Raw genomic sequence first — 19,984 nt, forward strand, 5'->3', positions numbered from 1 at the left:
TATAGAACATCCTTTTGAAAAAAAAAAAAGTGCAGAGATCAATTTTTTTAAGTCCATCCCGCAGGCACCATCATTTAATTATGAGTGAGACATAAATTATGCATTTACACATTGTTGCATTTTCTATAAAATGGTGTGGAGATTTTTTTTTGTAGTTTTTGGAACTCTCTCTTTCTTCCTGGGGGCACTTTGGAGGAAAAAAAACCTGCTGCAGGCTATACATTGATGAAAAAATTAGCATTTATCAGTATAACACCATTATGAGACCAGCATGGCACTAACATACACAAAATCTAAATCTATTTTTCTGCTTAGACTTAGAAAAACCTGAAAGACTGTGATCTCACCAGGCAGAAAATGTCTCCTTGCAGTATAAGCACTGAAGGTAATTGGGCAGAAGCAAATAATTTGCATATAATTGAACAAGAAATAATAAAAAAACACCCCAGCAAACAGATGAGCCAGCACCAAAAGGCCATTACCTGCACTGAATTCAACCGGCAGTATCCGTTCAAAGGAAACCTAATAACGTGGGTAGGGTCCTGGTTCCAGCCGGCGTTTACGGAGTTGCACATGACGTCCCCGGTCTCCGGGAAGATCTCTTCTATTAAAGCTTTCTCCCCGCTCAGTGCGATTCTTTCCCCCAGATCCGGAGTCACTCTTACGACCAAGCAGTCACAAGGCTGGAAATGTTTCCTTTGTTCTTTCTCTTGTTTCCATCGCTCAAGTTCCTTAATCATTGGCTGCAGCTGGTAATACTTTGCTTCTTCATATAAAAGATTAAAGTCCTGGGAAAAGAAAAAAAAAAAAGGGAGGGAGAAACTAGAAATGCTTATAGTTCTCTTTTAAAAATGAGTATTGTTCCTGTTTGACCTACTTAGGCTTATGTATTGTCAGCAAGAGTGCAAAGGCAACAGGTATCCACATACTTTGTCTTCGTCTTACACCTACACAGAAAACCGCACTGTGTTAGGGCTGAATCTCTTTGAGCTGACCGTGAAGTTCCCATTGCACTGAATTATTCTTTCATTTATTATCCCACAAGCTCAATGCCAGAAGGCTTTACTTTTGGATTAAGAAATCAAAATAGCTGGTTGCAATAAGCAAAGCCTGCTGAGGTAAGAGAAGATGTCCTGAGCCCTAATCTTCACTCTTGGCCTCAGATACTCACTCCTGATCTTACACCAGGAGATCTCGGGTTTCGCTGTCACCTCTCGCACATGTTAGGAGACAGAGATGTCGGTTCAGCTTCACTTCTCGCCCCTCTCTGCTGACTCTGAAATTTGGCTGCAGCAGCTCAACTGCTCCCTGCGTTTCATGATTATTCATGTATTTAAAGTGTACTTTGGAGCCTGCTAAATTATACAGAGGTAGTGACCACCCCGCTGGCTGGGAGCTCAGATGTGCGCTCCAACAACGTCAAAGAAACAGTTCTTCCCAGCCATTTGCCCATCACCTCACCTGGGCTTTGGGCAACCGAAATTCCAATTTGATCCAATTCCCAGTTCATTGATTGAGATTCTTCTGCACATCCCCATTAATAACTTCACATCTGATTTCCAACAGATCTTCCCACCTCAGCTTAAATGCATGAGAGTATGTTGAGGCGAAGGGGGTGAGACCTTGCCAGAGCTGGGAGGCAGCAGTGCCCACCAGACCAAGACAGGAGAGGGGGAAGCACCCAGGGACGCCCCGCTGACACCGGCCCCACCACCTCCTTCAGCCTCCGGAAGGGAAGAGGAGCAACGAGAGCACGGCACCAGCTCCCCTCTCCAGAGACCTGCCGTTTGTGTTCCTGGCTCTTACGCCTGTCTACAGATGGAAACGCCACACCGCAGGCACACTACGTGACTGCTGTGGGGTGTGCTGTGGGCCAACACCTGGACATAAAGGCCAGTTCTCCACCACCACAATGACATGAAATGAAAAATCACAAGAGTGAAATGACCGGAACCATTCAGGCTGGAAAGAAGGGCATGGCTGGAAAGAAGGGCATGACAAAAAGTAATCAAGAAATGGGCACCAAAATTACATGAAAAATAACAGCGGTGCTGCTGCCCCAGGACTCGGGGAAGAGGGGAATCAGGCCAATGAACATGCAGCACAAAAAGGTGCGACTCTTCATAGCGGCTTGGAATTAACCTGTAAAATCTGCTGCTGCAGGATATCATTGAACCAAATCAGTTAGCTGTGTTGGAATTTGGCACCACAGACCCAGCGCTGGTAGTGGAGAGGTGCTCCTTCACCCCAGGGCTGCCTACAGCCTGGAGACGCATGAATATTCACAGTGACACGGCAAGGTTATCACTTACAAAAGGGACATCCGATCCTTTACATCTCTTTGATGTCTGTTAAGGCTGGGACAATATGCGCACCGCTAAAGGAGGAAAAAAGGAACCCGGAAAGAGAGAAAAGAGTGATAAGAGCAAGTGGGAAGAAATAAGGGCAACAAGTACACTCACCGAAAGGAGACGGAAGATGAAAAACAACAGGAAGATTAAAGAAGAAGCCTCGTCCCCTGATGGAAGGTATTTTTCCACCCCTTCCCCAAAATCAGCATCTGCTGAACCATAACTGCTTTTCTCTGTCCACCGGTGAAGCTCGCCGGTTACTGAGCCTGGGACTGGTTTAGACCTACGGGGGTTAGTGGCCTAAATTAGAAAACAACTCCTGCCCCAAACTCTCTGAAATCTTCCTCGTGCGGTACACCAGAGCTACACAGCGCACCGCTCAACTGGAGCGTGTACCGCTGAACTGCGGTTATCACGGAGGTGTGGGGGGGGGGATATCAAATGTTAACTGGCACCTACCGGTGCCGTGTACCTCTCTCTGAGCACAGGAAAACACGGAATGCTAAGGAAAAATGTAGAGAAATATGGTAGAGGGAACAGGAGCATCCAGCACCTACTGAAGGCGATGGAAAGTCTCCCGCTGTTTTCAATAGGTCCTGAAAAACCAGTTTTAGAATATCTGTGTTCCTGGTCAGTACAAAATAACGTATTATTTGTAAGGTCAATCAATTGAATACACGCTAAGAAAACTCAACAGTAAAACCCAGAAGAGATGGTACAGCCATACAAAAACCCGTCCTTCATTCTGAAAGTAGAGAGAGGTGCAGTGCTCCTGAGGCTGGATGCAAAGCCCATTACAGTGAGAGTCTTTTTGACTAATTTCACTGGGCTTTGGACTCGGCTGACAGTGTCCTGAAGCACAGGAGTTCAATGGTCCAGCACCCCCGGGCCAAACCAGTAATGCCATTAAGAGAACAAAACCAGGATGGCACCACCTCTACCTGCCCCACAGCCAGCTTTAGCCCACTGCACCCAACGCAGCGACTCCTGCTAGCCATCCTTTGTCCTAAATAAACAAGATACGTTTTGTATTCTGGTATCATTTTGTGATAAGACAACCGGTTTTCAGATGAAAGAGCTCTTCCACCACTGTTCCCAGAACAGTATAGCCATGCTTCAGATGGCCGCGTGGACACCAGAGCTGTACTGGAGCATCGCGCGCGCAGCGGGATGCACCCAGTGGTAAATAGCTTGGGTTAAGCCAAGGTGCCTGGGTTAGTTTTTAAAAGAAGGCGCTCATCTCCATGTCCATTCCACACTGGGGCTGAGCACAAATATGCTGGAAAGGGTTTTGCACCTGGGGGAAGGGGTTTGTAAGAGCAGCTGGGAATCTGACATGTTCTGTGCAAAGAGGCAACACGCACGTGCGGCGTTCGGGAGCCTGGGCACCTGCCTGTTATCAGGCAGTGGCAATAAAGGGAGGTTTTACACTGTAACAAGTAGAGGGAATAAAAAAGCATCTTCTGCTAGGAATGGCAAGGGAAAACTCATGGCTGTCCACCAGTGACAGCGCTGGGAAGGGACCCCTTCCATGACCGCACGCCACCCCAGAGCAGCCGCCTCTGGCACAGCCTGCCCCGCACCCAGCCTGCTCTGGCTCCTGCGATGAGAAACCTGGTGCTTCTGCTCCGAGGGGCCTGGGCACTGCTACGGAATTTGACAACGTCTTTAGGGAGGGAAGAGGATTTTGCAAAATCAGGACCAAAGAACGAATGGCTCGCGGCGTGGGGGTGCAGTTCTCTCAAGCCCATGCCTGGGCAGGGCAATGGACTCGACACACTGCTAAGTACACAATCTTCTCGTTCAGGTTTCATACACCGTTCCGAGTACTGCGTGGCTGCGACCCGACTGGAAGCGATGCCCAGCTCTGGAATGTCTACACAGGATGCTCAGGATGCCCAGGTAATACTGACACAGACATTTTCACCCTTGCACTGCAGATGTAACATCCTACCCTGATGATTTGCAAAAGTTTACCATGAAATGTCAAGTAGAAGAATTTGACTCAGGAGGGACCTCACCAGGGAGGTGCCACAGGGGCTGCAAGAAAACACTTCTGTGCTGCTCGTTTTGTTAAGTTACCAAAGGCAGAGGCAGATATGAATCTTCCTAGGCCTATCCAAGAGGCACCTGCGCTGAACAGGCAGAGGAGCCGCAGCGGGGTGGTAGCTGCCTAGCGCGGTGGCAAAGGGCACCCTGCTCCCTTGGAACAGCCTCCCAGCAGTGTGGTACAGCAGCTGTCCCGGGCGTATGCTGAGAAATGCACATACTGCACCCTGAAAGGGAGACTGAAAGGGGGGGATGGACAGTCCAGCCGCTAATTTTGCTGTAAAGTAGCACAAAAAGCCTTCATGAGCTACCATGAGCCTTTAACTTCTCCTGGCTGCTGTAGGAACTCGCGGGGAAGTTCCGTCCGGTCACCCGGCAAAGGGAGCAGCCAGCCGGGATGCAGGCAGCCTTTCTCCAGCCACCACTTCTGGGCAACATTTAGATCTCTTGGGAAAGGTAAACAGATCTTTCAAAGACGCAGCTTTTTGCCTTTCACAAAATAATTTTCTGCTCATGACTGGGGAGAAAAGCTTTTTTTCGTGTGGATTTCAGGTTGGCTCAGTTCTGCAGTCACCTCTGAGAAGGGCGAGTTCCCGGGGCAGGGGTGGGAGGTGTGAGTGAGAGGCAGCTGTGCCGCTGGTGAGATGTCAGTGCCAGCGGGTCAGTACAGCTCTGCTCACCACCGCCAGGGACAGCCCACCGCAGCCCTCACAACCGGCTCCCCCTCACAACCCGCTCCCCCGAACGCTGCTGATCTCAGTACTACAGAGGTCCTCTATTGTTCTACCTAATGGTGACTCCTGAACAGGCTGAAATGGCTCATTCTGCCCATTTTTCACTCGTTATTGTTTACATGAAACAACAAACTGTCATCCTGACTCAATGTTTCTCTTGTATTTTAGTGCTGTGAAGATCCGACACCTGGCTACCAGAGACAGTTGCTCACTTCTAGGACAACTGCGCTGTTTGCTAAGGTCAGTTAGAAAGCACTTAAAATTAGACGCACTCATTTTAAGACATATTAATAAATTAGCACGCCAGCCTTGCGGTTCCAGCGCTACAGGTGAGCTCTGTAATTGATATAAAACTGAGATGTCCTGTGCATTTGTGCTCCTCCCCTCCTTAAGATGGAGTAATAACGTACACGTTGCCCATGTCTATTTTTGTTTGAGGATCTCTGAGCAGGGAGTGAGCCTCAAAGCAGCAGCACAGTGGGTCCTGGTTTTGCATGAAGTTATGCACTGGCAGTGAAGGGGACAGATGCTGGTCACAGCTGTCCTGGGGAAACGCCTCTGATGGCGGCGGGGGGATGAAGGCAGAGAATATCTGGGCTGCAGAGGAGGGGCAGCTCCCCAGCAGCGTGGCAGACCCGGGGGTGCCGGCTCCACGCTCTGCTCGAGGACGTTTGTGGCTCGAGGTGTCGTGTCCCACACGCGGGACTCGGAAGCGGTGCAGGGCGAGGGAGCTGTAAGGCTGTACGCCGCGCCGGGCTGCTCGCCATCGCCTCGCTCAGCAGGGGCTGGCTGCGACGGAGAGCCCTGCCAAACAACTCACCATAATTTCTCAGCATACTTCATGTGGCTTAAAATCCCCCAAACCCAGGGAAATTATATGAACTATTAGAGCATTGCTTTCAGCAGGGAGACCTGTCAGGTACTAAACACTTTCAAGTTCTGTCTTATTAGTAGCTGGAAGTGTAATTAATATTCACTGTAAACACACCAGTCAGACTTGATAATAAAGAATCACTAGCCTAGGAACACGTACCCCACTTTCTCTGCATTTCGGTGTTAACTTAGTCTGAAAACAACACTTAAATAGCAAACACAATAATGCTGGTGCGGTACTAACATTCCAAACTTTCCAAAATAACCATCTGAGCAGCAATTCAAGTTGAAAAGCAACTTGGCTAAACCTTGAGGCTAATAAACTGCTTGATTAAATTAAGGGGTAAAACCTAATAAATATTCAAAACACTTGATAATGCTTTGTTTGACATAAAGAACATTTAATGCAAGTCTCACTGGAAAACCTGTCAGGTTTTATACCTTAAATAGAGTTTTGCATTTAGAAACACCGAGTGATTCCATTTGCTGCCTTTGATTATTGTCTTCTGTCACTTTAATCATGCTGGTAAAATTACACGATTTCTGTGAAGTCAAATCCGTTTACAATGCAGTTTTAATATAGCTTTGCAGCGCATTCTTCTATGCATTTTTATTTAGTTACTCCCTACCTAGCAATACTTCGCTTTGTTCTTGAGCCCTCATTAGCCTGGGGTTTGCTCTAAAGCTCTCCCAGGGAGGAACTAAATAAAATACAGTTAACCCTATGCAAAGAGATGGTCTGGAACAACGGACTGAGCCCGGGCACAGCGCCGGCTCTCCGAGTCTCTCCCAGCCCTGCCAGCGGCTTGCTGCGCAGACAAGTCCTTGGCATCCACCGGCACTCTCACCTCCAGGCTCTTACCAAATCCTGCTGGTTCTGTTCCACAGCACCTCTGAAATCTGGATGCCGGTCGAGGACGCGATCGGCTCGAACTGCATCTCTTCTACCCTTGCTTCTCACGTCTTCTTGTCCCACCAGATCGTCCAAAACACTGCCGCTAAAGCATCGCTCTGGCATTTCACCTTACCAGCCACCCCCCTTTTACTTGATCCATCATCTTACAGTCCACAGAGCTGGTCTGGTCTTTAGCTTCAGGAGGAAAAACTTCTTTACTTTGAGGTTGCCAGAGCCCTGGCACAGGCTGCCCGGAGAGGCTATGGAGTCTGCTGCTCTGGAGATGTTCCAAACCCACCTGGGTGTGTTCCTGTCCAAGGGGTTGGACTAGATTGTCTCCAGAGGTCCCTTCCAACCCCCACCCCCACCATTCTGTGATTCACTCCTATCCGTGCGCTCTCTCTCATTGCTCTGTAAAAAGCTTTTCTTGCATCCACCCCTTAGTGCTCTGGTCTCGCCGTGCTTCACGGCACCCTGACCCGCAGGCCAGGCTCCCCGACCTGCTCACTGCTCACCAGAAAGACCAGTGCTCAGGGCTGGAGACCTGGGCTGGAGCTCCAAAACCACCCATGAACGCCAGAACTTCTCCCTGCTTTGCGACTGGATGTGTGCTCCCGATGCACAGTGCGTCTGCTCAGCATTAGCTGCAAACCTCCCGTGCCGAGGTCAAATACTCGTAACTCGGGCAAGAATGGCTGAGGAGCGGTTTGCAGCATGAGGACAGCTGTACTCCAAAGCTAACGCCACCACGGCAACCACAAATCTGGGCTGACTCAGTACTGACTGGCCAAATTATCTTGCCCACCTAGTCCGACACGCCAAGTGAGATCTCGCTGCACGGCACGGGAACTCTCCTCTCCACGCTCCAACACTCCGCGTCCTCTAACTCTGAGCAGATCCCCGTTGCCATCCCCATTTATTCATCATTTCATCTTGGAGTTAGTGCTTTTGTTGAATCTTGTCATGCACAGTTTGGACACTTTTGTCTTCTAATTTTCATACATAAGGATGACAATGTTGCAAGTTTCGTAAGTGCAAAGCCAAATAAACAAGGCTAGGAGGAGAGCCTTTAAACAATCAGGATTTGCAAAGCAACAACCAGCGCCATTATTTCATAGAAAACATGTATTGCTCCTTAAAAAGCCCTCAGTAAATTCCATCTCCCAAGAATGTTTTGACATTCCTAAATTGTCTAAAAGATTACTTCCTGAAATCAAAGCATCTGCATCGGTTATACCTAAAACAAATCCTCATGGGCTTGTTTAAGGGTGTTTCTTTTTTATACCAACCAGAAAAAGATGTATACATTTTAAGTCCTCTAAGTATCAAATTTAAAACATTTCTTTCAGATTCTGAGCTCTAAACCCTGGTAAGTGCTAAATGCTGATGCTGCTTCTTAATTGTTGTTATACCCTGATAAATAAGCTAAAAATGTGAGAAAATACAATTAGTTTAGAGAAACTGATTTAGCCGTAAGCTTCGTCGTTTAACTTTTTATGGTATCCATGACAACCATTGGTCCATTTATTAAATAATAGCATCCCTGGTGTAATACACAAGTGCTAAAAACCCCAACAATAAACAGCAATGTTTAGTTAAGTGTGTTTAGGCCAAGCGCACAAACCAACCTGCACCGAAACAAATGACAGAATGGGAGGAAAAAATGGATTGCAGACTATAGCTTTCCTTACCTTAAAGTCATCTGGGAGCAGTAGCTTAGATGTCCTTAAGAAGCTTAATATATATCTGAAAATTTCACCATCTCGATCAATGAAATAATGTTGTTTTAAACTGTCCAAGACAATAGGCTCTGTGCCATTAAACAGACGACTTATTCTGAAAAAAAAGAAAAGAAAAAGAAATGGGCAAAAGAGACAAAATCTCATCACACCCTCAGGGCTTAAGAACATCCAGCCGATTTAGGTGCATCACTTTGATGTGCGTAAGGTAACGCAGTCTCTTAATTTGGTGGCAAACAGGTGTGCAAAGGTAGATGGCTTAGACACGTGTGTGCGCTTGCACACTCACGACACGCGTGTGCACATGCAGCGCAGGCACGCACACCAGCAGGGACAGAATTAGGCCCGTGACCCAACTAGGAAAGTGCCTATGAAACGCTCACCCTGCGGCTGGCAGAGTAATTTTGGTGTGTACACGTGTCACCGGCTCCGTTACACACCCCCGTGCACCCTGTCCTGCTGGCGAAGACCCGAACCATTACTTGGAGGTGGGTTCCTGGCCGCGAGTTTTTCCTCCCGCTTGGCTGTCATTCTAATCAAATGCCACCAAAGCCTTCCCATGCCAGAGGAGAGGCTGCCCATACATCAAGATGAGCTGTATGGATCTGTCAGTGCTGGGTAAGTGGCAAACCAAGGCTGAATTTTTGTCGAACCAGCAACCAATGGCCTGTGGAGCATCTGCAGCGCTGCCTGCGGGACCACAGTCCCACCACCAGTAGTCCTGGAGATCATAGTCTGGCAGAAGAAAGCAACGTGGCAAATCTTCCGCGAGCAAAGAAAAGGAAGAGAAACCTATGAGACTTGGGGATCAGCAGGTTACTGGACCAAAATCCCACATCAGCCACACGACTCCAGCTTTCTCCATGTGCTGAGGAGCACGCTCTGCAGAAAGCAAACCAGGCATCTGCCTGGCTGCTGTTCCTCCCGCCTCTCCCCTCCGAACGCCTGGCTTCTCTCACAACGCTTTGTCTTCCCATGAGAAATAACCCAGCTGAATATATGTTCTTGAAAGGAAAATCGCAGGAGACAGACAGCAACGACCTATTAAGTAATTGAGTCCATCTCTCTGACAGTGCAGCATTGTTCCCAACTGCAGAGTGTCTCGTGTTTCAAAGTCGAGTCTTAAATAACCCTGCCAGTGAGGACTCCTCCATTTCCCAGAGAGACTATCCCACAGCCTGCTGGATTTCACTGCCGAGCCGTCCCTTCGCCTGGGCTCTGCATTTCCCCAGTGTCCCTCGCTGTGACCAGGGCAGGGCTTTCCCCAAAGCTTACCAAACCCCGCCAAAGGCCACAGCCAGCACTGCTGGCCAATGCCGCAGCCTCGCGGCCTCCCTCCTTCCAGCATCCCCGCCCTGAGCCTTCTGTCTGGGGAGCGGGGGGACGGCGGCGGGATGGGCAGGATGGCTCCCCGCTCCCGGCCCCGCGGCGCTTGCGTGGGGTGGTGGGTTCAGCCATCGCGGCCAGATCCGCTCCCCACGGCTGCACCTCGGCCTGATCTTCTGACTTGCTAATGTAGTTGCGGATTCAATTAACGTGCCGTTTATTTCTAAATTAACTGTGGAGATATTAAATAAAACTGGACTTAGCAAGCCCCCACTGAATTCAGCTGAAAACCTTTCTGCCCTCTTAAGCGAGCTCCAGGTTTTACTGCCTGCTCTTGTGTCCGTGTCAGCATTCACTAGTCGGATTTACTTACAAGAATAACCAAATGCTCCCCGAAACCCTAATTATGGCAAGTTTACTGCTTTTCTTCAACCTCTAGCTTTTCAACGGTATCGGAAAGCACCATCCGGTTCACGCTGCAGCATTTAATTTGTACAATCCTAAGGTTTGGTAAGCCTCCAGTAATTCATTATTTTCTTTTATGTTGTTATTTTAGGGCTATTTGCCCGAGACGGTTAAATGTATTGCTTTGTACCCATGTCAAATTTTATTCCAGGAACCAGACAGTTAATTTGCTTCCTTAGACATGCACGTGAGCCGGTGTGCTGTGCTGGGTTAGACCGAAAGCAGAGGGAACACCGATAGAGCAGCTTAAGGTTCAGTGGGGTGCATTTATCGAGTGAATCAGTGTGGCTATTGAAACGTCTGGGATTTTACACCGAAACAATCTGGGCTGTGGCGTAAACCTCCTCCCCTCTGCTGCCCTTTCTCTGCGAATGCAAGGCGACGGCTGCTGTTGGGCTCTGCCGCGCGTATGGGGGAAGGTCTGCCAACAACGACAGGGCGCAGGGAAGACAGGGTACAAAATTTTAATGGGCCGCTCTTTAATGTAGTGAAGCATTTTTTTGGTAATGAAAACAAAACATGAATTTTGAGGCCTTTGTGGAGTGCCCTGAGCTGTATTTCTTCACCAGCGAAATTACTGCTGGGGAAAGAAACTTGCGGAGTGTTGAAAGACTTAACTGCCACCCCAAAAACAGAGTGATGAATAGTTTAAGGATTTATTTGACGTTTTAGGGGGCTGCTATGTTCCAAGAACCAACTTCACTGCAGCATGTTGTAACGCTGCGTGCGGAAAGTGTTCCTGCCTCTCCCTTCTCACCACCGTAAACCGTACCTGTAGAAAGGCCATCAGAACATGCAACGCTGCGAGAGCACAAAGGGAACTCAAATGGCAGCTTCCAAAGGAAAATTCGCCTGACGGGGTGACTCGTCGTGTGTGAAGCCAATGGAAAAAGAGCATGGTGACCAGGGGCAGCTCCACAAGCCCCACCGGGACCCGATGTGCTCAGTGGATGGGTCTTGGGTGGCCAGAACAAAATGCAGCACGCAGAAGCATGGAAGAAAAATACGCAGGCTGTCAGAGAGCCAGCAAGTCAGCAAGTCCAAGGGGATGGGAATGGTTTTCACTGTGTGAACTTGTTGATGTTCAATCAGAAATTAGGTATGAGTCCGGCTGGTGGCCTCAGGAAGATGCTCCCTCCAGCACCCCGCCATGAGACGAGAGTTAAAGCTGTGTCGCTGCAGCTCTCAGACTGGGCAGAAGTCACCCCAAAAATGGTGGGCTTTATGAGCAGTCATGGTGCCCAGTACTGTACTGCTGGACAAGGTGGGTAATGGCGTTTTCAGGAGCCACTTGCTCATGGCACATGGGAATGGTGCTTCCGTGATGTTTGTGAAGAGGTGGAAGGCACTGGAAAACAGAGATGGGGGCAAAAGAGCCACACTTGGATCTCACAGCGATGGGTGAGTCTGAGCAATGAACGCTTCTTCAGCGTTCCCACCTTTTGCAACAGATGCTTCACTTTCCAATTTAAAATCACTCTTAAAATTTCTGTCCAGGATTTAATTTCCATTCAGGGAGCAGTCTGAGCCCAGATCAACCCAAGCAGTTGCAAGCCTAAGGACGGCAAGCGTGCCTTTCCAGTTACCTCCGCCTCCCTGGCCAGGTCCCGCTATGTTCACACCACTTTCTCCCCAGTGCACGTTTCTCCTCCTCCGTTGCTCCTGCCCTCCCGGCAATGTACTGTCCCCAGCCACCCGGCCACCGCCTGCAGTGCTGCCCACCCTGGCCCCCGCAGGGCTCCTGCTCCCGGCCACTGCCGCACCGTATCCCTGTGGAGCAGAGCCACCACGGGGCTGGTGTCCAGCCTCCAGCTTAGTGGCTCTCGCTGGCACCTCGAGCCCCGGCTGGATGCTCTTCCCTGCTTTTCCCAACATCCAGAACGCAACCTGTTGATCCTATTTCTACAATTTCTTTGTGCTTCTGTTGTTTCTGCTAAAGGCTTTTACATTTTCAATAATGTTTTGCCAAAACGCCAAGGGGCAAGTTTCTAGCTTTGTACCGATTTTACTATGATATTAAGATCTCCTTTTATTAGATTAAAAACAAACAACGCAGCCAGCCAACCCACAAGGACAAGAGCGCCAGTAAATTCTTTTCTTAGCTTCTTGGGCAGGGGAGGAAGCTGTGTGCAAGCACCTACAGACGGCTGCCGATACCCGCACCCCCCCAACACTTGCCACCAAGCTTCCACCACGCAGGGTCCCCGCAGCCCTGTGGAGGTGGGGCCCTGGCAGGGTCCTGCAGGGCGGTAACTCCAGCCCCCAGCCCCGTGGCACACCGCCGCTTTCAGAAACTCACCCAGCTCCATCTTGTAAGCAGCCAGGGCTTTCTGCACCCCAGCTCCCTCTGCAGCACCCTCCCTCTTCCCGAGACCATCACTGGGCCCAGCCATGGCTCTGCACATCACACCCCGCTGCTGGGGGGTTAACGGCACTTTGGTGCAGTTTCTGGGGTGAGGAGGGGTTGCCTTCTGGTTTGAGGCCAGTTTAGCCATTTTCTTGACAGCTCTCTTTTTGAAGAGGAAACTGAAGTTCTTTCGTAATCAATCTGGTTCCAGAGGCTCCATCCAAGAGGAGCACCCAGTATTGTGGCACACCCAGCAGAGCCCTCCGCTCCCGAGCCCCGCCGCCGGGGGCTGCTGGGGTCCCGTCCCCCCGCGCACCCAGCCAGCCCCGCGACACCGCGTAAGTAAAACTCTCTATCACAACATTGCACTGAAAGTATTAATTTAAGTAATTACGTGATTAATATTTAACTGTTCAGTGATATTTTTTGTCATTCATAATTTAGTTGTTTACACTTATTAAAAATTGATTCTGTAGACACTTTTTCTGCCCAATGTCAAATCAGCAGGGAGCGCACATTTCAGCAAACTGTCATTAGCATGTGTCTCTCTCCTCATTTTTATGGGAGGAGAGGGGAGGAAGAGAGAAATGCCTGTCTGTGAGTCCTGCAAGCATGGGGGTCTGTGCTCCACTCGGTGCTGCTGTCTGCTGTCCCTCCATGCACCTCCTGCTCCACTAACCAAAGCCCACGCCAGCTCTGCAGCTCTCCCTGTGTTGTACATGGTGGATCTCAGTTGTGCCTGGCTGTTGGGCCTTGCCGTGGAGCTGGATGAGGTGGCAGCAGTTGCAGGAAATGCCGCAGAGAGGAGGAAGAGGGTTGTTTGGAGCCGGGACACCGAGCATGACCTGAACCTGCCCCGCGGTACATGTTAGCAAAGCCTCCCAGGTGTGCGAGCAGAGTCCATCACTGCCGCTGAGCACAAACAGTGCTGCTATCTCTCAAGTATTTGCTCAAGGTGGGTAGGATAGATACTGTTATCTGCTTGGAAGGGAAAAAAATGCTGTGAATTGGAGCAGAGGTGCTTGAGAGACTGAGCGCCTCACGCTGTGCCTGGCACTGCTGCCCACACCGTGTCTGTTGTAAGGCTGCTCCTTGTCCCAGCACCAAAAAGTAACTGCTGGGACAGAACAGCGGGAAGCCACTGGAGCAGCAGCACCCTGCCCAACCCTGCCACATCCCAGCCGCAGCAGCAGGGTCCGGGGCGGGCATCTTTACAGCAGTGTTTTTTGCATTTCCATTATTTTTACTGTAAAACCAACTGGGTTTGTCCACAAGTTCCCAGCAAAGCAAACCGTAATGGAGAAAGCACCTGCAGCTGCTTTCCCCGGGGGTGTATCTTAAAAAACCCAACCCGTCCAAAAAGCAGGCAGAGCTGGCCAGAGGATGATGGGGCTAACCCAGCTGAGCAGCAACGGGGTGTCTTCTGCCTCCTGGCCTGACGGCAGTTTTGAGGGAGAGCCGCTAAAACGTTGTCTCTGCCAGGACGCAGGCTCCCTCATGCCCTATACAGCCAGGAACGTGGCTAAAGGTTGCATCTGGCTGCAGTAGGTTTTCTGATCTGCCTCAATTTAAAACTTCAGCTATAATTAGTGTGAAAGTCCATAAACAAAAGTCTGTTGTATGGTTATACTGTACCTTCACACCCTGTTGCCCGACTGGTGATTTTAAGCCCTTTTCCCAACACAGGAAAGCCCCAGCGCAGCTCTGTGCACCCCCGGCCTGGCTGCAGGACAGTGCAGAAACACTGCGGGCTTTGTCCTTATGGCTCCACCACGGTTTCCATTCCCATCAAAGATAGCATCTTGACCACCTCGGATTGCTTCAGGCGTACGCTTGGCTCAGAGGGTGTCTGAGCTGGGGAGGATTTTATTGTAAGCATCTTTTAAATCTTTTATTTGTACAGCGATGGGAAAAAGCGTATGTGGGGGAGAGTCCAAGTCATAAATTGGGGGTATAAACTGCTGCTCCACAAACTCTGAAATCCAAGCAGCCACGCGTGCTTTGGGACCAGTTCATGTGCCTGAAGACACAGAGGGATGCCCCAAAGGGGGTTTCTGGCACAGGTAAGTCCAGATCAGGAACCAGCTTCCAGCCCCAAATGGAGTGCAGGCACCACGCCTGCAGCACTGGGCAGGTCCCGCTCCGCTGGAGCCACCCCGACCACCGACTCCTTCTCCCACCACCCCTACAAGCCCAGGGCGAGCACCCGCCTTTCAGCAGGGCAGCCTCAGACGCCAGCGTCCCACAGGCACTGCCTGGCCCCACGGAGGCACCGCTCAGCCCCTGACCCTTCAATCCTGATGGCACGAGTGAGCAACCACAGATGGGCAAGGACAACACCGACCTGTGAGAACCACATGGAGATACTAAAGCCTGTGACCCCAAAACACCACGCTCAATTTTTAACAAGAAAAGAGCACCAGGTAGTACGGTCTGATCTCAGCAGAGGGACGGAGGAGGTAACTCACAAGGTAATGGGTTTATCCATCTCCAATTCCTATAACCTCCTCTTCCTGCCTTCCAATGCTGATCCTGGGATGCCATAGGAGTTTTTTGAGCCATATGCTCACTTTGCAGTGATTTTGAAGGATATTACACTCATTAACTATTAAGCACCTGAAGGAACCGCAGGATCTATTACCCAGATTTAATACTTCATATTTTGCTGTTCAGACTAGAATATCTATTTTTGCAATAGATCAGAGCTAGTCTATATAATATCAACATGTATTTTTAAAAGTCAATAATCCGTAAAGAACATTATCATCTACCATGCAGAATCATTCTTAGGAAATTCTGCAAGGAGTTTTTTTTTCTTCTTTTTATACCATCACTAAAAAGCAAAATTAGATATGTAATGGATTTATGTCAAAACAAAGGCATGGACAATTATGTTTTCAGTTCTCTGTTACTATCAATTGAAGTCCACTGGAGCAACAGGTAACAAAATCCGCTGAAATGGAAATTACCGATTATTTCGGAAATACCACAAAGCATTCATGGTAAGGATAAGAGATCCTACAGCTCTTTCTCTTCTGCCTGTTGCTAACAGCCCATCTCCACACTTAAGACACTTTGGCGGGTGCCTTTGATATATAATTTCATGGAAATATGTATGTATTTTTATATTTTGATACATGACACTTTTCAATTTGTAGAGACAGTATTGCCTATATATAAATGAGCAGTTAAGAAAAGAAATCAGAAACACTAATCCCAGGTAGAGAAGCCAGTGTCTTTTCCTGCATTAAAAAGTTCTCTTGCTAGTCAAGAGCCACGCTGGTCCTGCATCCGTGTGGCCAAGCATCCCATCAGGTCTGAGGGAGGAGGAGGAGTGGGCAAACACTTACAATGAGCAGACCAGCGACCAAGGGAATCGAGGCTCCCATGAGCTTTCCTTTCCAGGCTTTTCATTCCCACCAGGTTTATAAGGGTATTAACCCTAAACCCTTCACCTCTTTGGGATGCTGGGATGAGGCCCATCAGCACTGGCCGCTCATCCCAAATTAATCAGCAGCACGTTTGCTCCCTGGGGCCTGGCTTCTGCCGCCCGTCTCGCGGGCAGTCGACAGCTCGGGAGCAAAGCGCTGCTTAGCCACGAGTAACGGTGGCAGGATCCAGCCCTCCGTCAGGCTAATGATTTTATTTTGCCTTATAAAAGTAGCGTTTGTATATTCTAGTGTGTTATTTTAACAGCTATAAAAAGACTTGACTAAACAAACAGCTTCTAGTATGTTAATTGCTATATTACAAATCCTTTCATTGCATTCGGCGTATAACCACATTTATAGGCAGGATAAGTAGACACACACAGACAGAACGGCACTCATTCGCTACGCAGATCAGCATCCCACCACATTTATTTAAGCTGTCAGTCACGAAATGCATTTGCTGTGCTTAACAAGGAAAAAATGTAACTTTGAAATACAGGTGCAATTTGCATTTCTCCATTAAAAGTTCCCTAGGCGCCACAGACATGGCTTGTTCACCCTTTGTAACAGGGACGGCGACAAACAGCCTCCCGTTACTTTTTGAGGCGTAACCGTACCGTTTGCATTCACTGCGTGTGGCCGAGCTGCTCTGGAGTACCCAGGACCAGAAGAGAGGCCTTGGCCTTGGTGGGCAGACGCAGATGCACATGATGGAGGGCAGCCCAGCGCAAGGAGATGCTGCAGTTACTGCAGTTCCAGACAGGCCAGTTCTGCCACCCCTATTCCCAACAGGCAGCAACCACCCGGGGAGAGTGCGAAGGGCAGAGTCTCTCTGACTTGCATATTTTTAATAAAAGTAACCAAATAATATTACAATATAACATGAACCCTCAAAACACAGAACTTGTTAGCGGTAGGAGCTAAATATCCTTTCAGTGAAATATGACAAAGTCCAGGTAACTGCACAGAAAGTCATACTCTGTAGGAAATACCTATCTATTTGGGAATTCCTCTCCTCATTTTAAATTGTGGACTTAACATTTGAAGTTAAAGAAGCAGATGTTAGTATTTCCAATACTGTAATTTTTTCCAGTATGCAGCTCAGGTTACTTTTGCTCTTTTTGTGTCTTTTACTTCATTCTAACTGAACTTTTGTTTAAGTGGTTGAAGATTAAAAATATTAATACAAATTTATGTTGCTAAAAGTATCCTATTTTTACTATGCCATTGTTGCTGCTGCTCTGATTTGAGCCCTGCAATGGTTCTTGGCCTTTCATGTTTTCTCAGCAGGATTTACACTAAATTTTGGCCATGAAAATCAACGGAGGAACAAAAGTTCTTTAATTTAAAACAAACTCCTACACTAGCATCTTAGTTTTCCAAAGCGCTGCCCAGTTTCACAAAGGTCCCCGATCCTGCAAGAACTGCATTTCAGTTCAAACTCTGTGGGAGCTGCGGGCACTCAACAGAATTAAGTTGTTAATACCTGAGAAGATGCACAATTCAAATAAAACGTTCCTGCCTATACAAGCCTTTTCTTGCTATTCCCTTAACCACCCCTTCTCCCTCAGTCGTGGTGCTGTGAGGGCCCCGACGAGAACAGGGCTGGACCAAACGCCAGCTCTCCTGCTGCTCACCTGCTCCCTGCAGCTCCAAGTGGGACCCAGCGCAGGACTTTTACTAAGATTTTCAAATCTGACTAGATCCAGACATTACTTCCACTAACATCACCCTTGTACAACTGGGCATGCTGGGAGGTTGGAAAACATGCAGATACTAGTTTTATTTTAATACAAATGGGCTAAATCCTTGCTCATTGAAGTCAAGAGCGAAACTCCTACTGGGATTCAGTGAAGGCAGGGAAAATTTCAAATGTAACTCATTTACCTTTCAGGGTGCGAGCCTGGCCCTCCGCATCCTTTGCATGTGTGGGTGCTGTGAAACCAGTACGTTTCAGCACACAGCAGGAGAAAGAGGGACGGATACTCAAGGGCTGCACAACCTTTTAAAAAGTCTAAATGGTGACAGCTAACACACTCACTTTGGTACCTGCTGCTCGTGCAAACAGATAGAATACTTATGAGCCACAGCCCTTTCCTTCTGATCCCAGGCATCCAAAAGCTGAGCGGCTTTTTCCTATGATTCTTTTCTTTATTTCCAGATCCACAGGAAAAAGCTCCCGGACTGGGGCTGCTGGGGCCTCTGCAGCACAGCCCGGTGTGGGATGAGCAGGAGCCCCAGGAGACCTCGGTGCCATGCCAGCCCCCGCTGTGCCAGGACACTCGGCACTGCTGCGACCAGGAACGGTACCAGCCTCTCTGGGTAGGGATACCTTAGCTTTCTGCCTAAAAGAAACTGCCCACGCTGCTTGGGCTGTTGGCTGGCATGCCCATTGGCTAAACTAGTAAAGCTCTTCTGTTGCTGAGAATGAGAATATGGAAAAAAACAGCTTATCTTACATTCTTCCTCTATTTGCTTTTCCTTCTGTCCTCCAGTAAGTAAACTACACTGATTTTGCCCACTCACAGAATGTATCGCTGCTGCAATTACACTACTGTACGCCTCCGGTACGGCTCACACCACCGCTCACTCTGGCACAGAGACACTGTAGAGAGCTACAGACGGACTGCAACTGGTTATAATACAAGCATGTATGTGATTGGGAAGTTGCATCCAGTTCTCTCTGTCCGTATTTTTGTTACCACACTTAAAATGATGAATGAGTGATGCTCCTGTTTATTCTTACCTTTGATTAAGCTGTACCCAACATATTTTTCCTGCCTGTTCACTTAAAGAAATGAACACGTCAAGAACGACTTGTTAAAAAGCTATTTTGAAGGGAAAACAGACACCAAAGCCCTTAAATTCACATCAAGTAGGAAGACTTATGTAATAGTTTTTGCTGGTGAGCCTGCGCCGTTGGCAGAACCGAAGAGGAATTTCCAGTAGGTTTTTTGTTACTGCAGCCGGACGCGAGCCGGGACACAGAGGAAGCGACCCGCCGATGCGTCCGCTGGGAAGAGCCTGGCTCCGCTGCCACATTCCCAAAAAAAGCGGGAGCCCCTGTCAGGGTGCTACGGAGAGGGAACTGGCCCCCAGGAAGGAGACAGCAATGCACCTGCTGCACAGAGGACGCTCGCTTACAAAATTAGGCTTGGCAAAAACTTTTAAATAATAAGAAAACCATTAACTGTTGGACTCTGATGAGGTACTGAAAGCTGAACCTGGCTTTTTTATGTGACTGCAAGAGATTCATTCTTAAATACAATACCATGGTCATGGGTTTGATTCTGGTCCCAGTGAAGTCAAGGCCAAAACATCCTTTGATTTAATTGAAAGCAGAAGCAGGCCCCCGCTTTAACCCTCGCATCTGCAAACAGAATATAACTGGATATGAGCAGAAGAGGAAATATGTTTGGAACTGGTTACAAATCCATTCTTCGATTTTTTTTTTTTTTTCCCCTCTGCAAGATTAAAAAGTGGTCATTGAATTTTTTCCCTCATTCAACACAAGTGTTAAGTACTACTGGCCCAAATCCAGCCCTCATTCCCTCCCAGACAACCTCCGCACAAGCAGAGGACTCAGTTTCCCTCTATTGTCATCTACTGGTTCCCATGGAGTTCCACTAGCAAATTTGTCTGTTAAATTGTATGTCACTTTCGCAACAGCAGAATTCAGGCAGCAGTCTCCTGGAAGGCACACCACGTTCCCCAAATGCCAAACCTGCAGCCTTTGGTGTAAATCGCACCAGTACAACTTGTTAGCATAACACA

The 19,984-nt window shown here is 48.6% G+C and overlaps 1 protein-coding gene across 3 annotated transcripts in view; it reads right to left on the reverse strand.

Moving 5' to 3' along the window:
- Positions 1–19,984, reverse strand: part of KCTD15 (potassium channel tetramerization domain containing 15) — a 55,728-nt gene that overhangs the window by 8,699 nt on the left and 27,045 nt on the right. For all 3 annotated transcript variants that reach the window (XM_074582942.1, XM_074582944.1, XM_074582943.1), the window contains 2 exons: positions 8,594–8,738; positions 483–788 (listed from right to left, as the gene is read on the reverse strand). In XM_074582942.1, the coding sequence (XP_074439043.1) occupies positions 483–788; positions 8,594–8,738 (451 nt within the window). The remainder of the gene's footprint in view (positions 1–482; positions 789–8,593; positions 8,739–19,984) is intronic.

This window comes from Larus michahellis, chromosome 4 (genome assembly GCF_964199755.1).
Source record: "Larus michahellis chromosome 4, bLarMic1.1, whole genome shotgun sequence".
NCBI classification, from domain to species: Eukaryota; Metazoa; Chordata; class Aves; order Charadriiformes; family Laridae; genus Larus; species Larus michahellis.